General features: G+C 43.0%; 1 protein-coding gene across 3 annotated transcripts in view; it reads left to right on the top strand.

Annotated features, from left to right (window-relative positions):
* Positions 1–25265, top strand: part of LOC109889775 (sorbin and SH3 domain-containing protein 1-like) — an 88162-nt gene extending 62897 nt beyond the window's left edge. The window contains exons 13-26 of one of the 3 annotated variants that reach the window (XM_031823343.1): positions 1158–1207; positions 5066–5241; positions 7610–9079; positions 12428–12513; positions 12773–12946; positions 14655–14701; positions 15069–15183; positions 15631–15756; positions 16020–16214; positions 16446–17003; positions 18753–18851; positions 19674–19720; positions 20101–20207; positions 20472–25265. In XM_031823343.1, the coding sequence (XP_031679203.1) occupies positions 1158–1207; positions 5066–5241; positions 7610–9079; positions 12428–12513; positions 12773–12946; positions 14655–14701; positions 15069–15183; positions 15631–15756; positions 16020–16214; positions 16446–17003; positions 18753–18851; positions 19674–19720; positions 20101–20207; positions 20472–20539 (3318 nt within the window). In that variant the 3' untranslated portion in view covers positions 20540–25265. The remainder of the gene's footprint in view (positions 1–1157; positions 1208–5065; positions 5242–7609; positions 9080–12427; positions 12514–12772; positions 12947–14654; positions 14702–15068; positions 15184–15630; positions 15757–16019; positions 16215–16445; positions 17004–18752; positions 18852–19673; positions 19721–20100; positions 20208–20471) is intronic. The other 2 variants (XM_031823345.1, XM_031823344.1) reach the window with 2 other exon arrangements.
* Positions 25266–26325: the final 1060 nt, after the last annotated feature.

Below are 26325 nucleotides of genomic sequence, written 5' to 3'. Positions count from 1 at the left end.
CCGTGGAACATTTGGCTTTATAAATAGATTAGTCTATAGACCTTCCAGGCTGAATGCTGGTCTTATAAAGATAGGCATTCATTTTGAAAGGTTATTAATGATCCTCCTCCCCTGGCAACCAGAGGGAATGAATGTTGTGGGAAATAAGCCTGTGCCGTATGCTACTGGTCCGGTCGTCTGTTTGAGATGGGACGGGTGTGAAGACATGTGGTGTTACGAGAAGGACCAGGCTGGCGCTTGGGATTGTGCAATCTTATGTGCAAACAACACTCGTGCTTTTATTCATAGCCCGCATGTCATGTCTGTTGTTTTGACACTCTGTGACTTCGCATGGAGAAAAGCAACAGAAACAGTGGGCTAAAATTAGCGAAGCTCTAAACCATTCAAAATGCTAGCGGGTGCTACCCCGCCAGCGAATGGCTCTCCCTGTGTTTTGGGGTTAGTAACCTCCCCAGAATAACATCAAATAAGATAACGTGTGTTGTTAGCCCGCACGGCGGAGTCCTATAAACAAACTTATTCACTCACCCCTTTCTTGTTTGTTTATGTGTGTGTGCTTGTGCTTATCCTATATGTCAAACTTTATTTGTGTGTTATTGTAAATGTCTGACTCCGTTTCTAATTGATTTTACTGTATTCAGGAATTGCTGTTATTTGCATTATACTGTGACAATATTTGTGTGTGTTTCTGTGTGTATGTGTGTGCACGTGTGCGCGCAAGTGTGTGTAATTTGGCCTGCTTGCACCACCAGCTGGTTAATTGTCCCCCGGTCTGGTCCAGTGGTAATGAGAGAGACTCAATACCAGACAAAAGAGAGGCCCTCTGTGAGAGACACCAGCCTATTGGCTGAGCCTAGTGAGAGCCCCCTCCACGCATGGGCCCCCTCCCCTGACCGATGCACGCCCACCCCCCCTGCACCCCTCCTCACTGCCGCTTGTTCTCCAACTTGCATGCCGGCCAAAACACACGCTTTGCTCCTCCGTGTAAAAGCTTCGTCCAGCAGAGCTAAGGATCGGCAGGCGTTGGAGACACTACAGACAGACACAGGAGAGGGAGAGAAGAGAACCTCACGACAGCTAATGCTCCTGCATCTATTCAAGCTGGAAGAGACCTTCCTGTGGATTTATCAATGACTTCTTTGTTTGGTCTGTTGCAGAGTGCCCCCTCTTTCAGCCCTCTGGAAACACCCTCCGACCTACAGAAGTAGTAAGTCCATGCTTCTCTTACCTCTATGCTTCTGTCTTGTTGCTTATCCATTCCCAAACGTGTGTTTGTCTGTGTTTAGAGCACGTTTTTAGGAGGGCTGTCAGCAGGGATGTTTTTGTGTGTGCATTTGAACACCCTGTGAAGATGTTCCCTGAGTCTGCTTCCTGAGAGAGAGAGAGAGAGAGAGAGAGAGAGAGACTTATTAACGAGGGTAAAAACTGCCAGTACAGTGTGTCCTCTGTCTGCTTTGGAGAGATTTTGGGGGTGGTGGGTGAGAGAGGGGGGGGAATGGTTACTATGTGGCGATTTATTTAAAGCTGAAAGCAAACAGCCCCTGAGTCAAACCTGGATGTCATTTGTGAGTGGAGAGAGACAGGGAACTGCGCTCTACTCCACCCCTACAGCTACGTAACATTACAGAAAACGTTATCCCCCCAGAGTGGTTGTGTGATGCGCCTGTATCGTATAACAAGAATAACTTTTATATGAAAGAGGGTGTTTGGTCATTAAGCAAACCAGCAGCGTTACGACTTGGATCACTTTGTTTTTGTCAGCAGAGATTTATGTGCGCTATTTTTGTTTACGCAATAAAATGTAAGGAATTCTAGCCCTCGCCATGGTGACTTTCTTGAGGTCCATTGGCTGAAAGTTGTCCCTCCATTTCAACATGGAATTTTCCATCTCTCTCCAAACTTAAAGTGCATTCGGAAAGTATTCAGACCCCTTGACTTTTTCCACATTTTGTTATGTTCTTTTTTTCTCCCTGATCAATCTACACACAATACCCCATAATGACAAAGTAAAAACAAGTTTTTGGAAATATCACATTTACATAAGTATTCAGATGCTTTACTCAGTACTTTGTTGAAGCACCTTTGGCAGCGATTACAGCCTTGAGTCTTCTTGGGTATGACGCTACAAGCTTGGCACTCCTGTATTTGGGGTGTTTCTCCCATTCTCCTCTGCAGATCCTCTCAAGCTCTGTCAGGTTGGATGGGGTGTGTCACTGCACAGCTATTTTCAGGTCTCTCCAGAGATGTTCGATTGGGTTCAAGTCCGGGCTCTGGCTGGACATTCAGAGACTTGTCCCGAAGTCACTCCTGCGTTGTCTTGGTTGTGTGCTTAGGATTGTTGTCTTGTTGGAAGGTGAACCTTCACCCCAGAGGTCCTAAGCACACTGGAGCTCTGTCAGAGTGACCATCAGGTTCATGGTCACCTTCCTGTCCAAGGCCCTTCTCCCCTGGTTGCTCAGTTTGGCCGGGCAACCAGCTCTAGGAAGAGTCTTGGTGGTTCCAAACTTCTTCCATTTAAGAGTGATGTAGGCCACTGTGTTCTTGGGGACCTTCAATACTGCAGAAATGTTTTGGTACTTTTCCCCAGATCTGTGCCTCGACACAATCATGTCTCGGAACTCTATGGACAATTCCTTCGACCTCATGGCTTGGTTTTTGCTCTGACATGCACTGTCAACTGTGGGACCTTATAAAAACAGGTGTGTGCCTTTCCAAATCAAGTTGTAGAAGCGTCTCAAGGACGATCAATGGAATGCACCTGAGCTCAATTTCGAGTCTCATAGCAAGAACCTGTTTTCGCATTGTCATTATGGGGTAGATTGATGAGGAAAAACAATAATATTATGCATTTTAGAATAATGCACTGTCGTAAAAAAAAAATTTGAGAAAGGTCTAGGGGTCTGAATACTTTCCGAATGCACTGTATATTAGGATTTCACAGCATGATATTCCCTAACTCTTTTGAACAGTTTGTTGTCATCCTAAATCTTTGACGTCATTCATTGTCGTCAGCTCATTGGATATGAAGTAGCACAGCTTATTGATATTGCCATGCACTGTATTGCAATAAGTTAATTAACAGAGACGTCTGTTTGTACTTATTATATTATATTATATACTACACATTTTAATTAACGTCTACAGTCTAGATGGATTGCTTAAAGCATTGGTTCAGTCTAAAGCCTTTCTTTTTAAATAAATAAACATGTATTTGTAAGGGTCTAACAAGTATGTATAGTAACTGGTTGCATCAACTATCTGCCCCCAAGTTCTGAAAATTCCCATTTAAAATGAGCAAAAAACGATTTGTTTCTGGTCAATAGCTAATCATAAGTGCACATAACTTTGATGAACAAAAATAATAACAACTGTCAGAGCACTGGCTTCGTTGGCCCAAAACCGCTTTGATTTGCTAACGTTTAATAATGCTTGTGATGCGATCAAAACAGTTTGCGCTATATAAACCCTATCGATCGCCTGTTCGTGAAATGTGTTTAAAATAGCCCTAAACTGCTGAGATGAAGCCGGTACGTCCCACAGGCTTTTAGAGCGTCGGAGTTTCCTGGGGGTTTCTTTGAAATTAGAGGCCTAGCCTATATTCAAGAACTTTCAAGTACACATTTACCCCATTGTTGTATATCCACATTGCTTACTGTATACAGACGTGGGTATGAACAAACGGACTCAAACAGATATTCTTAGCTTTGAGTGCGGTATAGGTCAGCGATGGACATGTGCACAAACAATATTCAGTCCTTAGACTGCTCACGGTTGATTGTGATGCTATCAGCTGTAGGCTATTTTTCAAATATTGCCTTTTTTTTTCAAACAGGCTAAGCTCCTATCCATCTATTCTTAGCCTTGCAATTTTATCCGTCATCAGACAATCAAGCTCTCTGAGCTCGATGCCTGCTGGTTAGATGTTATTGGGTCTTCAGTCGTATGCCAGGTGGGACGTTGGTTCCAAGGAGCGGTAAGAGCCAATGTAGCCTGCTAAGGGGTATTTATTTGAGTACTTGCATGTACCCTATAAAGTAAAGTATTTTTTTTATTGAATGTGAAGGCAGTATCCCAAATGGTTGGTTCTTCTGAGAACTATGAAATAGGTTCTTATTAAGGGGGTTGAACAAACAAAGGAGGTATTTATAATCCAACATTTGGTTCTTCCTGTTAAACTGTAACCAGGCACCATGTCAGAGTGCCTGACTCATTTGGGGAAAACCTGTTACTCTCCTCACGCCTCACTTTACTTGAGCCCTCAAATGTGTGTCTATTGTGTCCCCAAATGTTTTTTGTTGTTGTTCATTTACAGCACAGGAAAGTAGAATATCCGGCAATGGGAATTAAACTACTGTTGTGCTACCCTGTAAAGACACTGTCGGTGGAGAGATTCCTTTTGCAGAAAAAAAAGTTGTTGTCAGGTTTTATTTTTCCACGTGACTTACTACGTTACTGGAAAACCGTTGTCAGTTTAATGGCCTCCACTCGTACATGGCAGCACAAATAGAAAGGCAAGGAGGCGTCAAGTTCTCTCCTCTCCTCAGAGCAATCCTGAGAAAAGTACAGGTGCATAGCAGAAGAGAGGCAGGAGCAACATGTGGTAACGTTCAGGCAATATTTTTTTCCCCGAAATCTCTCCAATTGGCCCCTGTGGAATGCTAAGATAAGGGTGGTGAGCACAAATAGTGAGTGTTTTACATCAAGGTCCAAATTCCAAGCATTCTTATATGGATGCGTCTTTGTACTCTTCATGTTCCCATAATACAAGTAAACAAAAAGGCTGAATGGACAAGTAATCAACCACAGAATGTTCAAAATAAGTCTAACCATATTGCGACTCGCAGAATTGCGTAAATACAAATGCAATTCTTCTTTATCCTTTCATAAAATGCATTTTATGCAACATTTTTAACTCAGACTGCACTTAATTGCCCATGTTCCCTTCTAGCTACAGTAGCTGGTTGTGTAAACATGTAGTCCTGTTCTAATCAGGCTTTCTGAGTAAAGCTGCTTTTTTTTAAGGTTGAATCACTCTTTACTCCCTGTTTTTCTCACCCCTATCTAGCTCCGGGTGTAAGGCCGGACACAGCGAGGTGGAGAAGGACGAAGGCTCGTCTGGCAGCGAGCCAGCGGCTCCAGAATGCGACCGCTATGTTTACAAGAGCATCCTGGAGGGCGGTGATATTCCCCTGCAGGGTCTGCGGGCCCTCAACAAGCGCCATGCCAGCACCTCCTCTAAAGGTAGGGTTCCACCACTCAACACATGCTGCCAGTAAATCGGGGTGAACTGAACTGGCTTCACAGTGTGACTCTGAACGTTTTTTTTCTTTTTTTTTTACCACTCAGACAGAACCGAATGACTTATGGGGATGATGAACCATAAAAGTGTCTGTCAGAGATACATGTGTTTCCTTTTAACTCTGAATGTCCTTGAGTGGCTCACGTATTCTTTTCACACCAGAGGCCAATCATCTTGCAGCATTTCTTTTTTTACTCAGATGTTTATTTGATTTATTATTGATATCATGGATCTTTCACCAAACTGTCCATATCCGCTTGGAAATCCATTGAGAGTTCAGCTGTTGGAGGTTTTCTCGCAAAATCAATGAATGAAGGCTATTAGGCTAACCTTGGGTTTTCCCCTCGTCTTCAGTTATTTGCCTCTGCAGGCCAGGCGGTCGTTGGAGAGGCTTAGGGGCAGGGCTCCAAAGTGTACTTAAGCCAGGGAGCAAAGGTCCAGGCGCCTGGGACGGATGGGGAGGAAAGGGGGAGATAAACAGGACTCTGGTTTTCACGGCTGGGCCAGACAGGGGTGAGATAAACAAGAAGGACGTAAGCAGGGTGGTCAGGAATGAGGAAGTCAGCTGTCAGAGGGAGTTCAGAGGGTGGAATTCCTGCGCACATGACCAGGGGAGAGAAATGCGATGGGGAGAGGAAAGGAGGGAAGGGGACGAGAAAGGAAGGGGCCCATCTAGGTGATGTTGCCCCAAGTCACCATCACGACAGTCCATTTGGAGTTTGTATCAGTTTTTTGCCAGATGCACAAATGTATTCTTTATATTCTTATTTGATGTGAGCCTTCTGCCCTTCTCAATTAATAAGAAATATTTGTTCTCAACAGAATGATTTTAGATGGCTAGTAGACCTACTGTATTGGGAAACAAAGTTACCAGATGACTTGACTGCAGTTCAAGTCCCTATCCTATAAAAGTCTTGCCTGAAGTCCCTTTTCCATAAAATTGTGGAAACTGCTGTAAAAGAGAATTCCGCCCAGAGTTATCTTGAGCAAACTTAGTTTACTGACTAGCACGCTTTCTCGTCATGGCTTGCCAGAGGAACGCCGCCTTGGACACTCAGTTACAGTACAACAGAGCAAGACAATGTGCAGACAAAGAGACAAAGAAGCAACTCATCGCGTGGTTCTGCTTCGTGCTCTTTCAAACAATAATGGAACACTTTGTTTGTCACCGAACTTTACTTCCTGCAGGCTGTTCTGGTGGCTAAGATTGTAACGTCCCCTTATAATGTCATATTCATGTGAATAACAGTAGCATTCAACTTATTCAGTGCGTGGAGCTCAAACAGGACACCGAGGATATTGCAGGTCTGCCATATGAGCCAAAATGACAGACTCATAAGAATAATGGCAGTTAGAATTTGGAATCCTTGTGGAGTTACTTTCACGACAGCTGGTGGCAGTTATGTGTCATCATTCCCTACTGCAATGTGTCATTCCTTACTGTGGTAGAACCAGCACATACAGTACTTGGCATTACTAGCACATCACTTACTTAGGTGAGAGTCAACCATAGCCTCCTCATCACAGCAGGTGTGTCTTGCTGAAAATTATGCTGTAGTTAGTTGCTCACAGGGGTGTGAACGAGCTTGTCGTTCTTTACCGTTTTATTTGAGACTGTGGCTTGTGATTCCTCAATGCTGAGGCTTATTTGGTAGGTATTGTTTGTGTTAAGTAGTGCGTAGATAGGCAAGTAGCTTATAGAGTCATCTGTATTTCTTATGAACACGTACAGTATGAACGGTTTACTGGATTTATACACGTTTCCAAAGCTAGCTAGCTCTCTGTTGTGAGGTTCAAGAGGCAAATATTAGAAAATGAAGTCCAGTGTTTCACTCGAACAACAAGCTGACCAACATTACATCACAAAGCATTTCATGCATGACGTACTTCCCTGCTCTTTGCCCTTTCTGTTGTTTCGTTTATTTTATGTTTGCTGCTTACGATCACTACCAATTTTATTATGAACGATTGTGATTGAATAAGCATATCAGATCCAGTGAAAATACTACACACTTAATCAAAATCAACATTTTCACTGCTCCAACTAAAAACAAAGCATTTTACTTCATTTTACAGGTATCATGACTAATTGTATAACAGAGCCATTTGTGGCGTAACAGAGTCATTTGTACCATAGCAAAGTAATTTGTTACTTGACGTGAAATGAATCAAGTGTTTTTCTCCCTCCCATCAACCTCTGATGGAACCATTAGAAATGTGTTGACCCTGTATTTTTCTTCAGTGGGTGTGAATTTGTGACCATTGTAACCTAATACGATGTTTATTTCTGTTGTTCTGCATGCTTGCCAGTGGATTATCAAGGTGGGAATGGCTATATCATTTCCCCCTGCTCTTCTGTAAATAGTCGATCAGTTCTTGCCAGTAATGCCCTAGGTTACCAGTGTAAGAATAAGAAGCCCTTATCTGCCGCCAAAGGCTGCATACCCCAAATCCTCCCCTCTAAGTTCAAACCTAAGCTGATGGCCCCTGGTGGTGACAGCCAGGACAGGAGGACTGTGCCTGCCAAGCACCCAAAGGCACACAGCTGTGAGGATATATACACAGGGAGCACAGGAGCAGAGGCCCGGGAGAGCGGACTACACTCAAACACAGACTCAGACTCCAATGATCTCCCTCTTGACTCTGAGACTGGTTTTCAAAATGGCAACCCTGAGACTAGAAGGAGCACAGCCGAGTTCTCCACCCTATACCGGAACATGCACAGCATCCAGAGGCCTTCCTACTCGGTGGGCTCCAGCCCCCACGGGAGTGTCCGTAGCCTGACCTCCCTGTTTGAAAAGGTGGGGATCAATGAAACTGATGGGGAGGGGGACGAGGCAGGGGGGAACATTCCCCGGCGGGACGCTGTGTCGTCAAGGGTGTCGGCGTTTGAACTGATCATCCAGCGCTCCAGCTCGACTCCCACACGCTCCTCCTCCATGCCAACGCTACCCACTGGCCCCACCCACAACCACGGCGCCACCAACCTCTTCATGGTGTCTGCCGTCTCAGCTGAGTTGCTGCTGGTCACTGACCCTGGGCAGACAGAGGGCTGCCCTCTGGAGGACACGGTGGGCAAGGCAGCCCAAGACGAGGCCTCTCTATCAGGCAGCAAGATAGTGGAGGCGGTGGCATCCTCGGAGTACAGTGACACCCTGCGAGCCGAGTCTCTCTCTGGGACTGAGGTAGAGATAGAGCAGCACGGCTCCACAGAGAAAGTACCAAAAGAGAAACCCCCAGTGGTCACTTTCTCTAGAACCTCAAACAGTCCCCCAGTACCAGTCACTCCATCTGCTCCCCCACACAACTACCACCTCCACAACCACCACCACCACCACCACCTTAAACCCAGCAGCAAGTGCAAAGGCTCCTGCCCAGCCTCTTATACCCGGTTCACCACCATCCGGCGGCATGAGAGGCAGCAGCAGGCCTCAGCCCAGCAGGACAAACTCTCCACTCAGGAGAAAATAAAGAACTCCTCCTCTCTCCCCGCGAACCTCTTGCTCATGGGCCCTGCACCATTCATGGTGAAGAGGTCTCTCCAGTCTCACCGGGCCAAAAATTATTTCTCAGCCACTAAGGTGATGGCAGGTCAAAGGTCACAGGCCCATTCTAGAGAGCCCAGGCCCCTCATCCCACAGCGTTTCTCTTCCTTGGAGGTGCTGGAGAGGCTTGGCACTGGGGAGGGTGCGCCGACCGGCAGTGACAACAACCTGACTAATGGGGGAGGCATGGACGCCAATGGGAATCTTCTGCAGCCGCTGGCAGCTCATCGCAGAGGTGGCTATCTCCTCCCCATACTCCTCACCCTTCCTACACACCCGTGCCGATGGCCACTCATTTTGTTTATTCTCCAAACTTTTCTTCCTCACATTGTGTCTGTTTCTTTCACAACGTGATGCTACCACCTTCCATCTTTTTAGTCTCTGTGGTTCGTGACAAAGTGACAATGCAGCCTCTCCATTTCAGTTTTTGGTGTTTTGGTTTTGGTGGTTTTTCCATTTTCACTTTCTTGCCCGACGAAATTGTTTCCCCACCAACCCATCAGAAAACACTTGAGTATCTTTGCATGACACCGTCATTTTGATTAAAATATATTGAATTTCATGTAAAATGCCATGCAATGTTGGTGTGGGCTATTGTTATGGCATTGCATACTGTATACACCCTCAAGCAATGTGTTACCCTGAATTATTTTTAAGGCTTTGTGGATTTGGATTTGGTCAGCTTTGAGGTAAACAAATGTGCATCCTCCATTCATCTGTCATCCTCCATTCTATCATTCTGACAGGACTGGTGTTTCAATTAGAGACTATGTGCTTCACACATAGCTGGCATTGGCATTTCCTGTGTTTTATTCTGTGCGATAAAACATGGATTTCTGTCACAGAGGTTGGGAGTCATAGGGGTTTACTATGGTGCTTGCTTGGAGGCACTGTGCAATGTCTACTGGTAAAGGCTGGGTGGGAAGCAAGATGAGTAACGCAGTACAGTTAGTGGTGACTGGGATGAGGCACTAAACATGTCCGTGTGGAATTTAGATGACTCATTGGTGATGGGTGATATGTGTTCACATTGTACAACAACCATATCATAGTCACATTATTGTATCTGAATTGTTTTGTACAAGTATTTGTTGCCTCTATAGCTGTCAACCTCTCTCTCTCTCTCTGCCTTTTTTTTCCCATCAACAACACCCTAAAGCTTAGTCATGGTGTGTTACTGTGTTTGTTGTTGTTTCGTGCATGTGGGAATATACACTGAGTGTACAAAACATGAAGAACACCTTCCTTATAGTGATTTGCACCCCCCCCCCCCACTCTCGATGACTAACAGCTCATGTTTCTCTAGCTCATCAACAATAACACATTTGAGCCCTCCTGATCCATCATGGAAGTTATAAGATCCACTCTCTTGATCCATGAACTGCTCTGCTGCTGACCTCCCCCATATACTGTAGATAGACATTCATGCGCTTCAATAAAATACTTTGTATAGTAGTTCACAATCACAATGACACACCGCAGCTACTATATATACTGTACAAGAATACAGACTGAGTGTACAAAACATTCAGAACACCCACAGTTGTGTCAAGTTGGCTGGATGTCCTTTGGGTGGTGGACCATTCTTGATAAACACGGGAAACTGATAAACACGAGAGAGAAAAAACGGCAGCATTGCAGTTCTTGACACAAACCGGTGTGCCTGGCACCTACCACCATACCCTGTTCAAAGGCACTTACATCTTGTCCATTCACCCTCTGAATGGCACGCGTACACAATCTATGTCTCAATTGTCTCAAGGCTTAAAAATCCTTCTTTAACCGGTCTCCTCCACTTCATCTACACGGATTGAAGTGGATTTAACACGTGACATCAATAAGGCTTTCCCCTCAATTCACCTGGTCAGTATGTGCCATGGAAAGAGCAGGTATTCGTAATGTTTTTGTACATTTAGTGTATGTTTTTGTACATTTAGTGTATGTTTTTTTCACAATTTTTTTTTTGGGGGGGGGTGTATTTTTCCTTTATCATACTGAAAATTACACCTTTTCTTTGGAGCATGACTAGTTCTATTTGGTACAATGTTACAAGTCCCCTTGCTTTGTCAAACTATGCTTTATACATCTATTGGAATTGTGGTATTGCAATGCGTTAGGGTTATTTAAAAACAAAAATATATACACTGCCGTTCAAAAAGTTTGGGGCCACTTAGAAATGTCCTTGTTTTTGAAAGGAAAGCAAAAAAAAATGTCCATTAAAATAACATCTAAATTGATCATAAATACAGTGTAGATATTGTTAATGTTGTAAATGACTATTGTAGCTGGAAACGGCTGATATTTAATGGACTATCTACATAGGCGTACAGAGGCCCATTATCAGCAACCATCACTCTTGTGTTCCAATGGCACGTTGTGTTAGCTAATCCAACTTTATAATTTTAAAAGGCTAATTGATTATTAGAAAACCCTTTTGCAATTGTGTTAGCACAGCTGAAAATGGTTGTTCTGATTAAAGAAAACTGTCCTCCTTTAGACCAGTTGAGTATCTGGAGCATCAGCATTTGTGGGTTCGATTACAGGCTCATAATGGCCAGAAACAAAGTACTTTCTTCTGACACTTGTCAGCCTATTCTTGTTCTGAGAAATGAAGGCTATTCCATGCGAGAAATTGCCAAGAAACTGAAGATCTCGTACACGCTTTGTACTACTCCCTTCACAGAACAGCACAAACTGGCCCTAACCAGAATAGAAAGAGGAGTGGGAGGCCCCTGTGCACAATTGAGCAAGAGGACAAGTACATTAGAGTGTCTAGTTTGAGAAACAGACACCTCACAGGTCCTCAACTGGCAGCTTCATTAAATAGTACTTGCAAAACACCAGTCTCAACGTCAACAGTGAAGAGGTGACTCTGGGATCCTGGACCTCTAGGCAGAGTTGCAAAGAAAAGCCATATCTTAGACTGGCCAATAAAAAGAAAAGATTAAGATGGGCAAAAGAACACAGACACTGGACAGAGGAACTCTGCCTAGAAGGCCAGCATCCCGGAGTCGCCTCTTCACTGTTCATTTCTCAGAACAAGAATAAACTGGCGAGATTCAGAAGAAAGTACTTTGTTTTTGAACATTTTGAGCCTGTAATCGAACCCACAAATGCTGATGCTCCAGATACTCAACTAGTCTAAAGAAGGCCAGTTTTATTGCTTCTTTAATTAGAACAACAGTTTTCAGCTGTGCTAACATAATTGCAAAAGGGTTTTCTAATGATCAAATAGCCTTTTAAAATTGTAAACTTGGATTAGCTAACACAACGTGCCATTGGAACACAGGAGTGATGGTTGCTGATAATGGGCCTCTGTACACCTATGTAGATATTCCATTAAAAATCAGCCGTTTCCAGCAACGACAGTCATTTACAACATTAACAATTTCTACACTGTATTTATGATCATCTTGATGTTATTTCTTTCAAAAACAAGGACATTTCAAAGTGACCCCAAACTTTTGAACAGTAGTGTATATTACAGATATTGAGAGCAGCATTATTGATGAATTTTGTTTTGTGAAAATCTTCAATCACTTGTAAGATTTTCAGGACATAATGAATTTATTTTTCGTACTAGATTCAGACTCGTCCCAGGCTTTGACCCAAGGAGACCTTTGTGACGGCCAGGACGAGGTGGTTAGGAGACGCCATGGAGACAAAGAGGTAACATTTCTTTATAGTTTTTAATAATTTCTGAAATGTTTAGTTTCTAGTCATCTCAACAAAACCTGATAGGGCTTCACTCTCTTTTTGAACAAGAAATAGAACTCAAAACGTTTCAGTGTAAACTAAAACGGTGAAATATTGTAACAATTTTTAAATCTTGAAAATGTCTGTGGTCCTCACAACTATTCATGTGGCATACAAGAACAAGTGAAATACAAAAAATGTACTCGCAGATTATGCTGTGTTTCTCTGACAGAAAATCCTGGAAGAGCAGCGGCGGCTGAAGAGGGAGCAGGAGGAGGCTGACACAGCATCGAGGCGACACACAGGAATCGTTCCCACCCACCACCAGTTCATCACTAATGAACGCTTCGGAGACCTGCTCAACATCAACATCAACGACACAGACAAGAGGAAATCCGGATCAGAGGTACAGTACAGTACCATCCCTCTCATTGTGCAACATGACAGCTATTTTGGTGGTGTGTGTGCGTTAGTGGTGCGTCAGCTGTTTGTTCACACGCACCCGCCCACAAATGCCAGTAACCCATCGGCAACCTTTTTTCTTCATAAAGGTTGTTTACTTGGCCTTTATTAGTCCTGTATTAGCGGGCCAATATACCCCCCCCCCCCCTCGCCCCAACATAGGGGAGCACAACATAGGTAAGCAGATCATAGGCTAGCATTACTTGCTTGCACAACATAGTTTTGACCCCTCCCCCGTTATGTTTCTGTGACATATATTATCATCATGATAACCCTGCTGTTCACTGTGTATTCCCTGGCACACATTTAAAAGGGAAAGGGGGATACCTAGTCAGTTGTACAACTGAATGCCTTCAACTGAAATGTGTCTTCCGCATTTAACACAACCCCTCTGAATCAGAGATCAGAGGTCTTAATCGACATCTATTTCTTTGCCCGGGGAACAGTGGGTTAACTGCCTTGCTCAGGGACAAAACGGCCAATTTTTACCTTGTCAGCACGGGGATTCGATCCAGCAACCTTTCAGTTACTGGACCAACTCTCTAAAAACAACACTCTAACCACTAGGCACTACGTTTTAATCAGTCAGCTTCCTCTGTTGGCAGTGCTCTATCCATTTGACTGTAGCCCACAGTAGCCCAGTATTTTCCACCGGACAGAAACACAGTCACAAGAGCTGTTTCACTCAGATCATTGCTAGAATATTCTCAGTGGATCAGGGTCACTGAAAGGGCACAAGTAACAACCAGATGAGCTCAGAGATTAAATTAAGCCACTCAAACATTTATGCATTTTCACTAATTACCATTGTACGTAACCAGTACAAATTAGTACTCTGGATTATATTTGTTTATGTTTTTATTCAGTTTTGGAAGCATATAATAACAAAGTTAGTGTTAATTTCCAGTGCGTTATAAGCGGTGGAGAAGAAAACAAATGTATATTGCAACTGGCATGTACAAGTGATATGTGGTTTTTTATGAATCAACAATGTTTTACTACAGGGCAGTGGTGGGAAAAGTACCCAGTTGTCATACTTGAGTAAAAGTAAAGATACCTTCATAGAAAATGACTCAAGTAAAAGTTAAAGTCACCCACTAAAATACTACTGGAGTAAAAGTCTAAAAGTATTTCATTTGATGATTTTATTAAGGATCAAAAGTAAATCATGTGTGTTTAGTGAGCCCACCCGATCAGAGACAGTATGGATGACCAGAGATGTTCTCTTGATAAATATGTGATTTGGACCATTTTCTGTCCTGCTAAACACTCAAACTGTAATGAGTACTTTTGGGTGTCTGGGAAAATGTATGGAGTAAAATTAAATGATTTTCAATAGCAATGTAGTAAAGTACAAGTTGTCAAAAATATAAATAGTAAAGTGCAGTACAGATACCCCAAAAAATGACTTAAGTAGTACTTTAAAGTATTTTTACTTAAGTACTTACACCACTGTAACAGGGTATGAAGATGAGGGTATAATAGGACTGTGAACATAAACCAGAAGATAGTCTTGTGTGAATCTTGCAAGCTAGCATGCAAGACCAGCCTGAACTGAATAACCATCGTTCCGTACATGTCACAGGGCATTGGAGTCCAGTCTCCTTTATCCATGCTTATTTTCTAACAGTCCTTACTTTGTTTGTTTACAGAGAACTCCAGCCCTGGCTCGGTTTGACTTCAGAGCAGAGACTCTAAAGTGGGTCAAATTCATTTGCACACATACCATAACTGATTTCAAGAGCATGCACAAAATACATTTAAGCTGCAGTGAAATATAAACACTGGTGTGTTGTAATCATCACGTGACTGTAACATGTAGGCCTATGTAACATTTGTGTGACTGATGGTGGTTTAGATGAATCTCCACTCTCACATAGCAATTTACACGTGGGGAGACGTCATTCTAAGTCTTTGAGTGAAATATTTAAAGTGGGTGATATTTCTGCCATACTTTGTCATATTGCTCAGATGCCTTTGACATTTTGCTCATGTTGCATTTAGAAATGAATGCATATTGTTGAATCCAATAGCTAACCTATGTTTGTTGTTGCCCTTTTTTTCAGGGAGTTACCATTTCAAAAGGGAGACATTGTGTACATCATTCGACAGGTGGATAATAATTGGTTCGAAGGGGAGCATCACGGCAGAGTCGGCATCTTCCCACGGAGTTATGTTGAGGTACAACCCCTTCCTGTATTTTGACTCAAAATGAACTCTGACCTTTTCTTACTAGATGGAACTCACTATAGTACGGTACAGACTGATGTGCCAAACAGATTAGTCAGTGCAGGGTTATTATGATACCAGTCAGTTCATCAGGTTTATGACACCAGTCAGTTCAGAAGTTTAAGTAAGAGTCCCAGTAATGATATTCACCGGAGTCATGTTCAGTAAGAAGAAACTGTTCTGAAACAGAGTGAAACAGGGAGGTGCTACCAGAACATGTCCATTAAAAAAACAGATATTTGTTTCCTGTCGCAAAGCGTTTTTACCACAGTGTGCCCTCCCGAATGTGACACTGGTACCTTGCATTGACTTTAACTGATACCCTCCTAAACTTGACACTTGTTTCTGGCATTGAAGTTGACCGATGCATTTTTGGCTTTGGGTGTATGTTTGCTCCAGCTCCTTCCCCCCGCGGAGAAGGCCCAGCCAAAGAAGAGTGCCCCAGTGCAGGTGCTGGAGTATGGAGAGGCCATAGCCCGTTTCAACTTCACAGGGGACACGGTGGTGGAGATGTCATTTAGAAAGGTAAAAAGAAGAACTTTTTTTTTTTAAAGGTATTGAGCTTAGGATCGGCTGAAACATTTGTTCCTCTTTTTGTGTAATGCAAAATGGAAATCGCAAAGTGTTACAACATAGTAACATCATAGTGTTATGATACAGGAAATACAGTATGTTTAACATAAATGTGTGCATGCTGGTGTTTAGTTTGTGCTTGATGTGATGTTATTCAATGCTATGCATCGAAATGTGCGATCATATGAGCTAACGGGATACCAATGTGTCTACAGGGAGAGAGGATCATCCTAATTCGCAGGGTCGATGAGAACTGGTACGAGGGCAAGGTCTCCGGTTCCAATCGCCAGGGTATCTTCCCTGTCACCTACATAGAGGTGCACAAACGACCCAGAGTCAGGAATGGATTGGATTATCCAGACCCGCCCATTGGCCAATCACCTCACCGCAGCCTCAATGCTTCCCCTCAGGTAATGGCACACGCTCTTGTAGAGCTCAGTCTGTCCAGGAATACAAAAATCCCAAATGCTCCAAGTTTGTCTCTTTTTTCAATTTTGTTTACTTTGGAGCTGTAATATTCTTTTTCTTTATTATTTGTGTTCATTTTTTGCTCATGTCTGTTTCATCTTTCCTTTCCATTTCTGTCCCTCGTCCTCCCCTCTCTCTCTCTCTCTCTCTGGATGGTCATTTTGGTCTATAAGCTGAACCGTGTCCGTAGCAACCGGCTCATCTCGTCCCCCCTGCCCCTCCCCCGCTCCCCCCGCCGCTCTGTGTCCCCCGAGGTCCACGCCATCTCCTCTGAGTGGATCTCCCTGACCATAGGGGGTGCCGGCCCCCCTGCTGCCCCAACCCCTCCTCTACCCCCACTCCCCTCTGTGTCTTATCGCTGGGGCGAGTACCTGCCCCCTTCCATGTCCGCCAGCCCCGTGCCCCCCATCTGCGGCAGCCCTTACTGCATCTCCCCATTGGCCTCCCCTTCCACCTCCCCCCTGCCCCCACCCTACCCACCCCGCCCTGGCTCAGCCACCCCTTACCTCACCTTCACCCCTCCCCAGGGGGAGGACTTCCTGCTCTCCCCTCCCTCTCCTCGTCTGTCCCGCAGTCTGAGCCCCTGTGGGGGGGTGGGCCTGGAGAGCTGGCTGACAGGGGCCAGTCCCTTGCGCATCCTGGAGAGGGATTTGATGGAGGGGGAGGGGGCAGAGGGAGACAGGGGCACTGGACGCGAAGCCCTGGGCTGCTGGCGAAATAGCCCTGCAGAGGTATCTGGCCTACTGCATGGTGTGCAGTGTTGCATCTCAGGCTCACTGTGGCTGGAACTGGAGATCTCACCTCCATAAGCCACGATAAGAGGATGTTTCAATTGATGATGCCTCTAGATAGATAATTGTGCAATAGATAGTGAATGATGACTAACTGTGATGTTGAACTAAAGTTGACCCTCCTCCAATGCAATCAGCAGAGCTTACACGACTCCTGTGTCATATTTTGGTCTGCATGTGTTTCTGTGTGTGCCCTACTCACATGCACATGTTTGAGTGGTAAATTATCTCCTCAGGTGTTTGGAATGAAAACCATATGCATGATTTGTATTTTTGAAATGTGTTGAATGATTCAGAGAGTTGTTGCAGAATCTTGACCCCCACCACTATAGCATCATCTCACTGGGAACAGACATCAATTCAACCTCTATTCCACGTTCATTGACATGATGTGGAAACAACATTGATTCAACCCAGTGTACCCAGTGGGATGTTGTAACATTTTGATGATCAAGATTGATTTGGGAACAATACGAAACAAGTGTATGGATGTTTTTATAGAACATATAGATGTGATTGTTTTTTTAATTATAGAAAATTACTTTTGTTCGAGAGACACACTACATGACCAAAAGTAGGTGGACACCTGCTCGTTGAACATCTCATTCCAAAATTTTAGGGAAATTAATATGGAGTTGGTCCCCCCTTTGCTGCTATAACAGCCTCCACTCTTCTGGGAAGGCTTTCCACTAGATGTTGGAACATTGCTGCGGGGACTTGCTTCCATTCAGCCACAAGTGCATTAGTGAGGTCAGGCAATAACGATGGGCGTTTAGGCCTGGCTTGCAGTCGGCGTTTCAATTCATCCCAAAGTTGTTCGATGGAGTTGAGGTCAGGGCTCTGTACAGGCCAGTCAAGTTCTTCCACACCGATCTCGACAAACCATTTCTGTATGGATCTCGCTTTGTGCACGGGGCATTGTCATATTGAAACAGGAAAGGGCCTTCCCCAAACTCCAGGCATCCGCGAAACCCATATTCGTCCGTCGGACTGCCAGATGGTGAAGCGTGGTTCATTAATCCAGAGAATGAGTTTCCACTGCTCCAGAGTCCAATGGACGGCGAGCTTTACACCACTCCAGCCGATAGTTGGCATTGCGCATGGTGACCTTAGGCTTATATGCGTCTGCTCAGCCATGGAAACCCATTTTATGAAGCTCCTGATGAACAGTTATTGTGCCCTACGTTGCTTCCAGAGGCAGTTTGGAACTCGGTAGTGAGTGTTGCAACCGAGCACAGTACATTTTTATGCGCTTCAGCACTCGGCAGCCCCGATCTGTGAGTTTGTGTGGCCTACCACTTTGCACCTGAGCCATTGTTGCTCCTAGAAATTTGATGAACTGACTTGTTGGAAAGGTGGCATCCTATGACGGTGCCACGTTGAAAGTCACTGAGCTCTTCAGTAGGGTAATTCTACTGCGAATATTTGTCTATGGAGATTGCATGGCTGTGTGCTCGATGTTATACACCTGTCAACAGCAGGTGTGGCTGGAATAGCTGAATCCACTAATTTGAAGAGGTGTCCACATACTTTTGTATGTATAGTGTACGTCTCACCAAGAGTGTGAATTGACTTCCACTGCAATTCTGTTTACAGCACACACGGTTGAAAATGAATTGCGTCCTGTAGACATGAACTCCTATTTGCAATCCATGCATGAGTCTAATGTGTGTATTGTTCCTCTTACAGCTGGTGAAGAATGAGAGCGACTACCATGGTAGAACCTCCAGGAGCCCTGTCATGTTGTTTGACATCCACGACAACAACATGAATGCTAACTCATTTGCGGTAAGGTGCTGGTTTGCATGTCGTGGGCTGACGATACAATTAGAAAACGTATATGTTTGATATTTCTGGAGTAGAAATATGCGGTGGGGGTTCGTTTTCTCGATGATCTACGGTGGTCGTTTCCTTTAACTCATCAATGTGAAGATATTCATTTAACTTAACGTCATCACTTAACAAATCATTTATACTAAACCGCGTCACTCAGCTTCCGACTTTTATTTAGATTTTCTGCAACAACAAAAACATTTGTTTTTAACGAGTCAATAAGATTAATATGACAGCATTCTTGCATGACCTTGCTGCCATCTTTTCCTCTCCATTGGTTGTGCATGTCTTCTTTTGAATGGTATCATACGTTTACTAATATTTCATTGTGACTGTGTACATTCTACCTGCCACTCACTCTAGTGTCTTGCTCTTCCATGCGTACCCCTTTGCCGGACTCCAACACGATCTCTCCTGGTGTTTCACGGCTTTCCTGTTTTTTTCTGGTTTCTAACGGACCCTTCTCTTTCTGACTTGCTACTCACCGGACCTCCTACCTTTCTTCTTCCTGTACGTCCTCTAAACTCCCTGCCCTGCCCTGCCCCTCTCCCCAACTCCATAATCTCTCCTCCTCTTCTGGGCTGACTGGGAATTCTGTGGAAATTCTCCCTCTGACCTGACCACTGTCACTAGGAAGCGGTTTGTAATGAGATCATGAATATAGCTGAGACCTCAGTGAGGTACTGCAGCACCCTCTCCCCCTACCCCCATGACTCTGTCCTTCACAGAATCCTGCCCCCCCTTCACCCCAGTAAACAATCTCTCATCATTTCTCAGCAACCCCAGTCCCACAGCCCGGAGCCGAGTCGTCTCAGCTGTGGAATGTGAGTATGGCCGCCTGAAGTCTGTCCCTACATCTAGTCTTAGCTCTGGGTACACTGGTTACTGTTATACTGTTATACTCTGACTAAAGGATTCAAAGCCCCAGTTCAAGAGTCATGTTCATTAGGGCACGCAACGGGAAAAGTTTTTGAAAGCTTTGCAACGGAAAAACTAAAATGAGCATTTTCTTTGGGGGGGGGGGGATAAATCCCAGTAATCCCTCTGTTTCAGTTGGTTTCAATCCGTTTGGTGCCTAATCAAATTGCCATTTACCAGACCAGGACCTGGTCTGGTAAATACATTTCTTATATCGTTTTTGATATTATGTCTCTCAAGCCCTTTTATGGTTGTATTTCTGACTTTATGTAGTGTTACCCTACAGTTTCCAGGCTTTGTACTGTTACGTGCCACAGAATGAGGATGAGCTGGAGCTGCAGGAGGGAGATCTTGTCAGCGTAATGGAGAAGTGTGACGATGGCTGGTTTGTTGGTATGTGCCTGGGGCCTCAGGATAGATTGCCCGAAGATATAGTCATAATCACTGTGTCACAGCTTGTCACATACATCCATATAAGGTTACAGCAGAGTCACAGCAGAGGGTTAATCTTCCACGTTGGTCATTTCTCAGAAATTCTCACATGGATGTTAAAGCACCTAGAGTTCAATAGAGTGCCCAACTTACATTTGTTCTGCCTGAGTAGGCACATTTGAGTGCAAAGACTAACAAATATGGTTGTTGTTTTTTCATTCTCAGGTACCTCAAAGAGGACCAAACAGTTTGGCACGTTTCCAGGAAACTACGTGAAAGAAGTCAACTTGTAACCTGTCAACAGACATTTATAGTGTGAGGAGAACCCAGCTCTAACGTGGTTACCATTCAAGTATTTGGGAAGGCATTACTATTGGGCTTGATTGTTTCAATTAGGATAGTCATTCAGCCAGGTGAATATGTTTGTCTGGTGTAAGTGATCAGTTTGGTGTGAGGTATGTTAATGTACATGAGGCGAAGACAGGAGGAAGCTTTGCTGTTGACTCACTGCCCAAACGTCAGTGTGGTGTATACGTACTCCAACCATATCCTAAACAGTACATGGGCTGAATTTATAATATCCAATTCTGACAATAGAACTTTTAGTTTTAAAAAATCCTCCCAAAATGTCAGCACATACAGACTACGTTATAAAAGGAGTTTACAAAACATTATGAACACCAGATTTTTCCATGACATAGACTGACCAGGTGAATTCAGGTGAAAGCCATGATCCCTTATTGATGTCACTTGTTAAATCCACTTCACATCAGTGTAGATGAAGGGGAGGAGACAGGTTAAAGAAGCATTTTTAATCCTTGAGACAATTGAGACATGGATTGTGTATGTGTGCCATTCAGAGGGTGAATGGGCAAGACAAAAGATTTAAGTGCCTTTGAACAGGGTATGGTAGTAGGTGCCAGGCGCAGCGGTTTGTGTCAAGAACTGCAACGCTGCTGGGATTCTTAATGCTCAATCTGTTTCCCGTGTGTTTCACGAATGGTCTACCACCCAAAGGACATCCAGCCAACTTAACACAACTGTGGGAGGCATTGGAGTCAATATGGGCCAGCATCCCTGTGGAACACTTTCAACATGTCCCAACTCAATATTAGGAAGGTGTTCTTACTGTTTTGTACACTCAGTCAGTATTCTTGTACAGTATATATAGTAGCTGCGGTGTGTCATTGTGATTGTTAACTACTATACAAAGTATTTTTGAAGCGCATGAATGTCTATCTACAGTATATGGGGGGTCAGCAGCAGAGCAGTTCATGGATCAAGAGAGTGGATCTTATAACTACCATGATGGTATACGAGGGCTCAAATGTGTTGTTGATGAGCTAGAGAAATAGGAGCTGTTATTCATCAGCTATCTTTCAGGACCTTTTTTGGCGAAAGCATTTTTCATTGACTTTAAATGCGGATACATTCATCTGAAGGTCAACATGACATGCTAAGTCGTCTAGAAGACTCATGTTTTTCCTAGGAAAACCCAGTAACTAGTATTGTTAGACATACCATGGAGGTATCAGGCTGTATGTGATGGCACATACTTGGACAGGGTCCAACAAACCATATTCCTTGGTTCGAATTTTGAAAACCCATTGACCTGACAGTGAACTTCTTTTTTTTTTAATTATAGAGTCGTGGAATGGCTTGGTTTCATTAGCTCAGAATTCACTGAAAACTATAAAGCCATGTTTGTGACAATGTAGTCAATGTAGGCTTGTAGTCTTCATAAAATAGCTGGGCGTTCTTACCTCAGTGTAGTCCAAAAGCTTCCAATGCCGTTTTAGTATTGCCTCTGTTTTCTAACCAAGGTGTGTCCTATAATTCAAGCATGTTCGTGTGCATGATAGAAATCTGGAAATGCTCAAACACGTTCGCTAATATTAGCTCAGCTTTCTGTCAGCTGAAGTGATTAACACAATCAGGAAGACTGGTTGTGCTATGTACATACCTGATTAAGACAGATCGTGCATGTGTATGAAGGTGTGTACGTGCAAGCAAGCTTTTATGCCTATGTGTCACACCTATGTGTCACACATCTCTTATCAAAAAATGATTTTCTGTCATCTTGTACAGCATATCTGTCCCGTAAAATTAGAAGTAACATTAGCTGTCTGATCTTTGGTGATTCCTGTGAGGTAGCTTGGTGGCAGCTATACTGGCTCCAGTGAAACCACAGGACAGGCGTGGTGTGTCACTCTTTTTAAAGCACTTAACTTCCGCCCCGAGGTCATTTTTGAGCTTTCTCCTCACACTAATTGTTTACTAATTCATTTGAAGTTTAAAAAGGCCTTTCGTGAACTAACACTCGCACTTTACTTTTTTTCCCCCCTTACTAGCGCTGACTTTGCTGATAGCTACTTTATTGAGGAAAAATGTACTTACTATGACTGTGATGTGTGGTTGACCCACCTAGCTATCTTAAGATGAATGCACTAACTGTAAGTCGCTCTGGATAAGAGTGTCTGCTAAATGATTAAAATGTAAATGTAACTCTTTGTTTGAGTAACGATTGATTTTAATTTGTGAGCATTTTATTTTTTACATTTGACAAATTATATATCCCAATATTGTTGGATACAGGGGCCTTTTATACACAGTAGACTATGTGTAGCCTCAGTGTAGCATCTGAGAGTGCTAAGCTATTTAAGAGCATTAAACTACATCAATGCCATTATTATTTTGAGGCCAGCAGGTACAACCAGAAAAACATTACTCATTATCTTTGAGCTGGATTGCTCCCTCAGTGAAGATTGCTTTGAATTCAGATATCAACGCATTGAAACAGTCTTCCTGTGAGGACAGAGGTCCTCAATCTGAGAGCTACATCAGATCACTATGCCGGTAACAGCCACCATACGTCAGAATATATCCTGAAAATGTAGCAGATTGAAATAAGAATGTATTGTGTTGTGGCAGCTCTACTTTCTTCTCTCTTACTTTGTGCGTATCAAATTATTCCTCCTTATGCCTCACTGCTATGCGTTCTTCGAAGGAATCCTCAATGTCATGAGTGACAGTAGTCTGGGTTCACGAGGCCAATAGAATTGAAATGTGTTTCTAAGACAAAAAGAAGTATATCTGTCATAAGACTATCAACATCTAACTAGTATTATTACCTTTATAGTGATACTTCATCTACTTAATGATGACTTATGTTAAATATCGTTTAAAGCTATTAATGCCATGTTCACATTGTCAGTTTGAAGTGACTAAAATCCTATTTATTTGCATATCCGATTCAAATCTTTTCTTTGTCCTGCAGTCTGAACAGCCAAAAACCACATGGAATCTTGATATTTCTAGCCACCTTTCGAAGGTAGTTTGAAGTCAGATACATATCTTATTCCTGACCATGTAACTTGTGTCTTAATGGTCGAATCTGATTTATTTGCCCCCAAGTGGTTTTTAGACTGTTATTTGGCATATCTTGTTGCTTGCTAGCTACTTTGTTGACCGTTTGACAAGAACATGTGGTAACGAACTAGTTGACTTGTTAATTGTTTACAAACAAATGAGTGAATGTTCTAGAAAGCTTAAACAGCTACCTAGCTAGGTAGTTGGCTGCTGTGGCGAGCCCCCAAAAAAATCATTTGTTTTGAAAGTTGCATCATCTTATCCTTTGAGGCTTTAAACGTGTTCTTACACTGTAACTTTTAAGCATTCAAAGTACCTGGGAAACGTCCATGTCAGGAATTGTTATCAACTTAGCTTGCTACATAGCTTCTGAGTGATAGGAAGCACGAGCACCACCACCAATCAGCCTACACCACTGAGGACACACCATCATTACTATGACAACTAGCGTAGCCATGTCAGCAAATGACTGCCATCTGAACACACACACACACACACATCCGATCCGAACTGATTTGAGCATTGAGGCTTTAGTGGCTGCCACCTATCATGTTTACCTTGTGAGATATTTAAGTACAGTTCTGCCTGTTTACTCATCTGTCAGTTGTACTTGAAAAGGAATAGAAGCTTCACTCTGTCAAGCTGTTACAGTGTTTGTCATTGACATGAGACAATTACAACACCCGAACATTAAACATCATTGTTCTTCCCTAGCTTGTTAACTGCCAATTGCCAACATTGATGAGAATATAGTCTTGTGTGACAGTTGTTTTAACGAAACCAGTTACATTGTTACATTACAGATTAAGGTCCAGGGACAATCGAGTACGGAGAGGTCTGTTCCATGTCACACTGACTGTACAATAGACTTTGGCAACAAGCAATCACTCTTCTTGTGGTATCATATCATAGCCTCACAAGTCTGTGTAAAATGTTGATGGGATAATGTGCTCCGCGAAACATCGCAGGATGTATGAATGTATGATTGTGGAGTACTGTATAACACTAACAAGGATCAATGCTGTCAGCTTGAATGAACATGTATAACATTAAACAGCCTGGCACAATAAGAATTGTAAATATGTATAATAAAGAAGTATGGAATGCAAGCGATGGGAAAAGTCACATGAAGCTCTCTGTTGTTCCCAAGGGATTTTGGGGGGGGGGGGGCAAAGCACAGAGTGAAGAGTTATTGAGCACAGACCATTTTGATGCATATGATGCAACGTTGCGCTGCCATTTTATGAGGATCGTAAGGCCCTTATGTCAGATGCAAATTGTGCCTCATTTTCATGAGCTTTTATTGATTATCACAGAAATGTATCCATATGTCATATTTAAGGATATTACTATTGTTTTCCCCGTTGTTTTTTTTTGTATTTGTGATGGGAGAAGACATGTACTAAAGAACATGATAGCTACTGGATTAAGTGTGACACAACGCTTCAAATAAATGATTAATCATCATAACTATGTGTTCATTAGTTTTCCCGAGACGCTCAACCTGCAACAGGTTTTGTTTGTTTGCTTATTTTTTTTGCGGTGCTGTTACCATGTCAATATTAAAATGAAGACAACACTATTTGCTGCTGTGATATTATTATTGATATTTCGGTATTATGCAATATTTAATAAACTATATAAAGCATCCTGAAGTACCATGTGTCTTAATGTCCTGTAGAAGGTCTAACTTTGAAACAACTGAAATGTTAAACTGTTTTACAGCCATTTGTACACATTGTTTGACTTAGCTTATTCTGATTATTTTTTTCACAAACACATGCACACCACAGACTCACAGAACAGGTCAACTCCAAAAAAGACATGCTGTGACCTAAGATGTCCTGGGTAACACGGATCATGTAATGAATTATGGAGGCGACAGCACAGTCAGTAATGAACAGATGTTTGTTTAAATGATCATGGAAAAGTAAACAGTTTTGGCTACAGGGAGGCCGACACCCCCAACGACATCCCAATTTAACCCCTGAGTGAAAGTGATCAATGCAGTCAAAGTTTTGTATTGCTATGAAGAAGGTAGCTAGCAAATTGTTCAAGCGGAAATCAGCAGTTGAAACAACAATAAAGTGTACTCCACACCCCTCTTTCGGTATAAAGCTGAGGGATGAGGCTGGAGAAACGTAACCACTCTCAAATTCAGAGACAGAGCTAACGATGCAAGGATTGACAATCCATGATATCACAATTATAGTTTCAACTGTGTTTTGAGGCTATCTAGTATTTGTTTACAAACATTGGCATAAAATAATCTTATATTTTTGGGTTCTGATGGGGTACGCCAGCTAAACAATAAATGAATTAGAATCAATGGGTACATATCATTAATTTTATATCATAAAATTACATATCCAAAAATGAATGTAGCAACTGCAGATTGCCCCTTTAATGCTATTTTGTCCGTTTTTTTGCATTTGTAACTTATTTTTAAAACTTATTTTGTACACAATGTTGCTGCTACTGACTCTTATGACCGAAAATAACTTCTGGGCATCAGAAAAGTGACTACTCAACACGAACTGGAAGAATATTTTTCCTTTAACAAGTCCGACGAGAATGATATAATGCTTTCCCGGGAAAAGGCCCACATCCCCGCCATTTGCGTGAAGAAAAGACAGAGATAAAGGGGGCAGAGGACAGCTGCCTTCTGAGAATTCATAAGCGAGCGAGTAAACTCCCACTGCCATCCGTT

This window comes from Oncorhynchus kisutch, linkage group LG4 (assembly GCF_002021735.2).
Source record: "Oncorhynchus kisutch isolate 150728-3 linkage group LG4, Okis_V2, whole genome shotgun sequence".
NCBI classification, from domain to species: Eukaryota; Metazoa; Chordata; class Actinopteri; order Salmoniformes; family Salmonidae; genus Oncorhynchus; species Oncorhynchus kisutch.
Note: the sequence above shows the minus strand (reverse complement) of the source record. Positions and strands in the feature narration are given on the sequence as shown.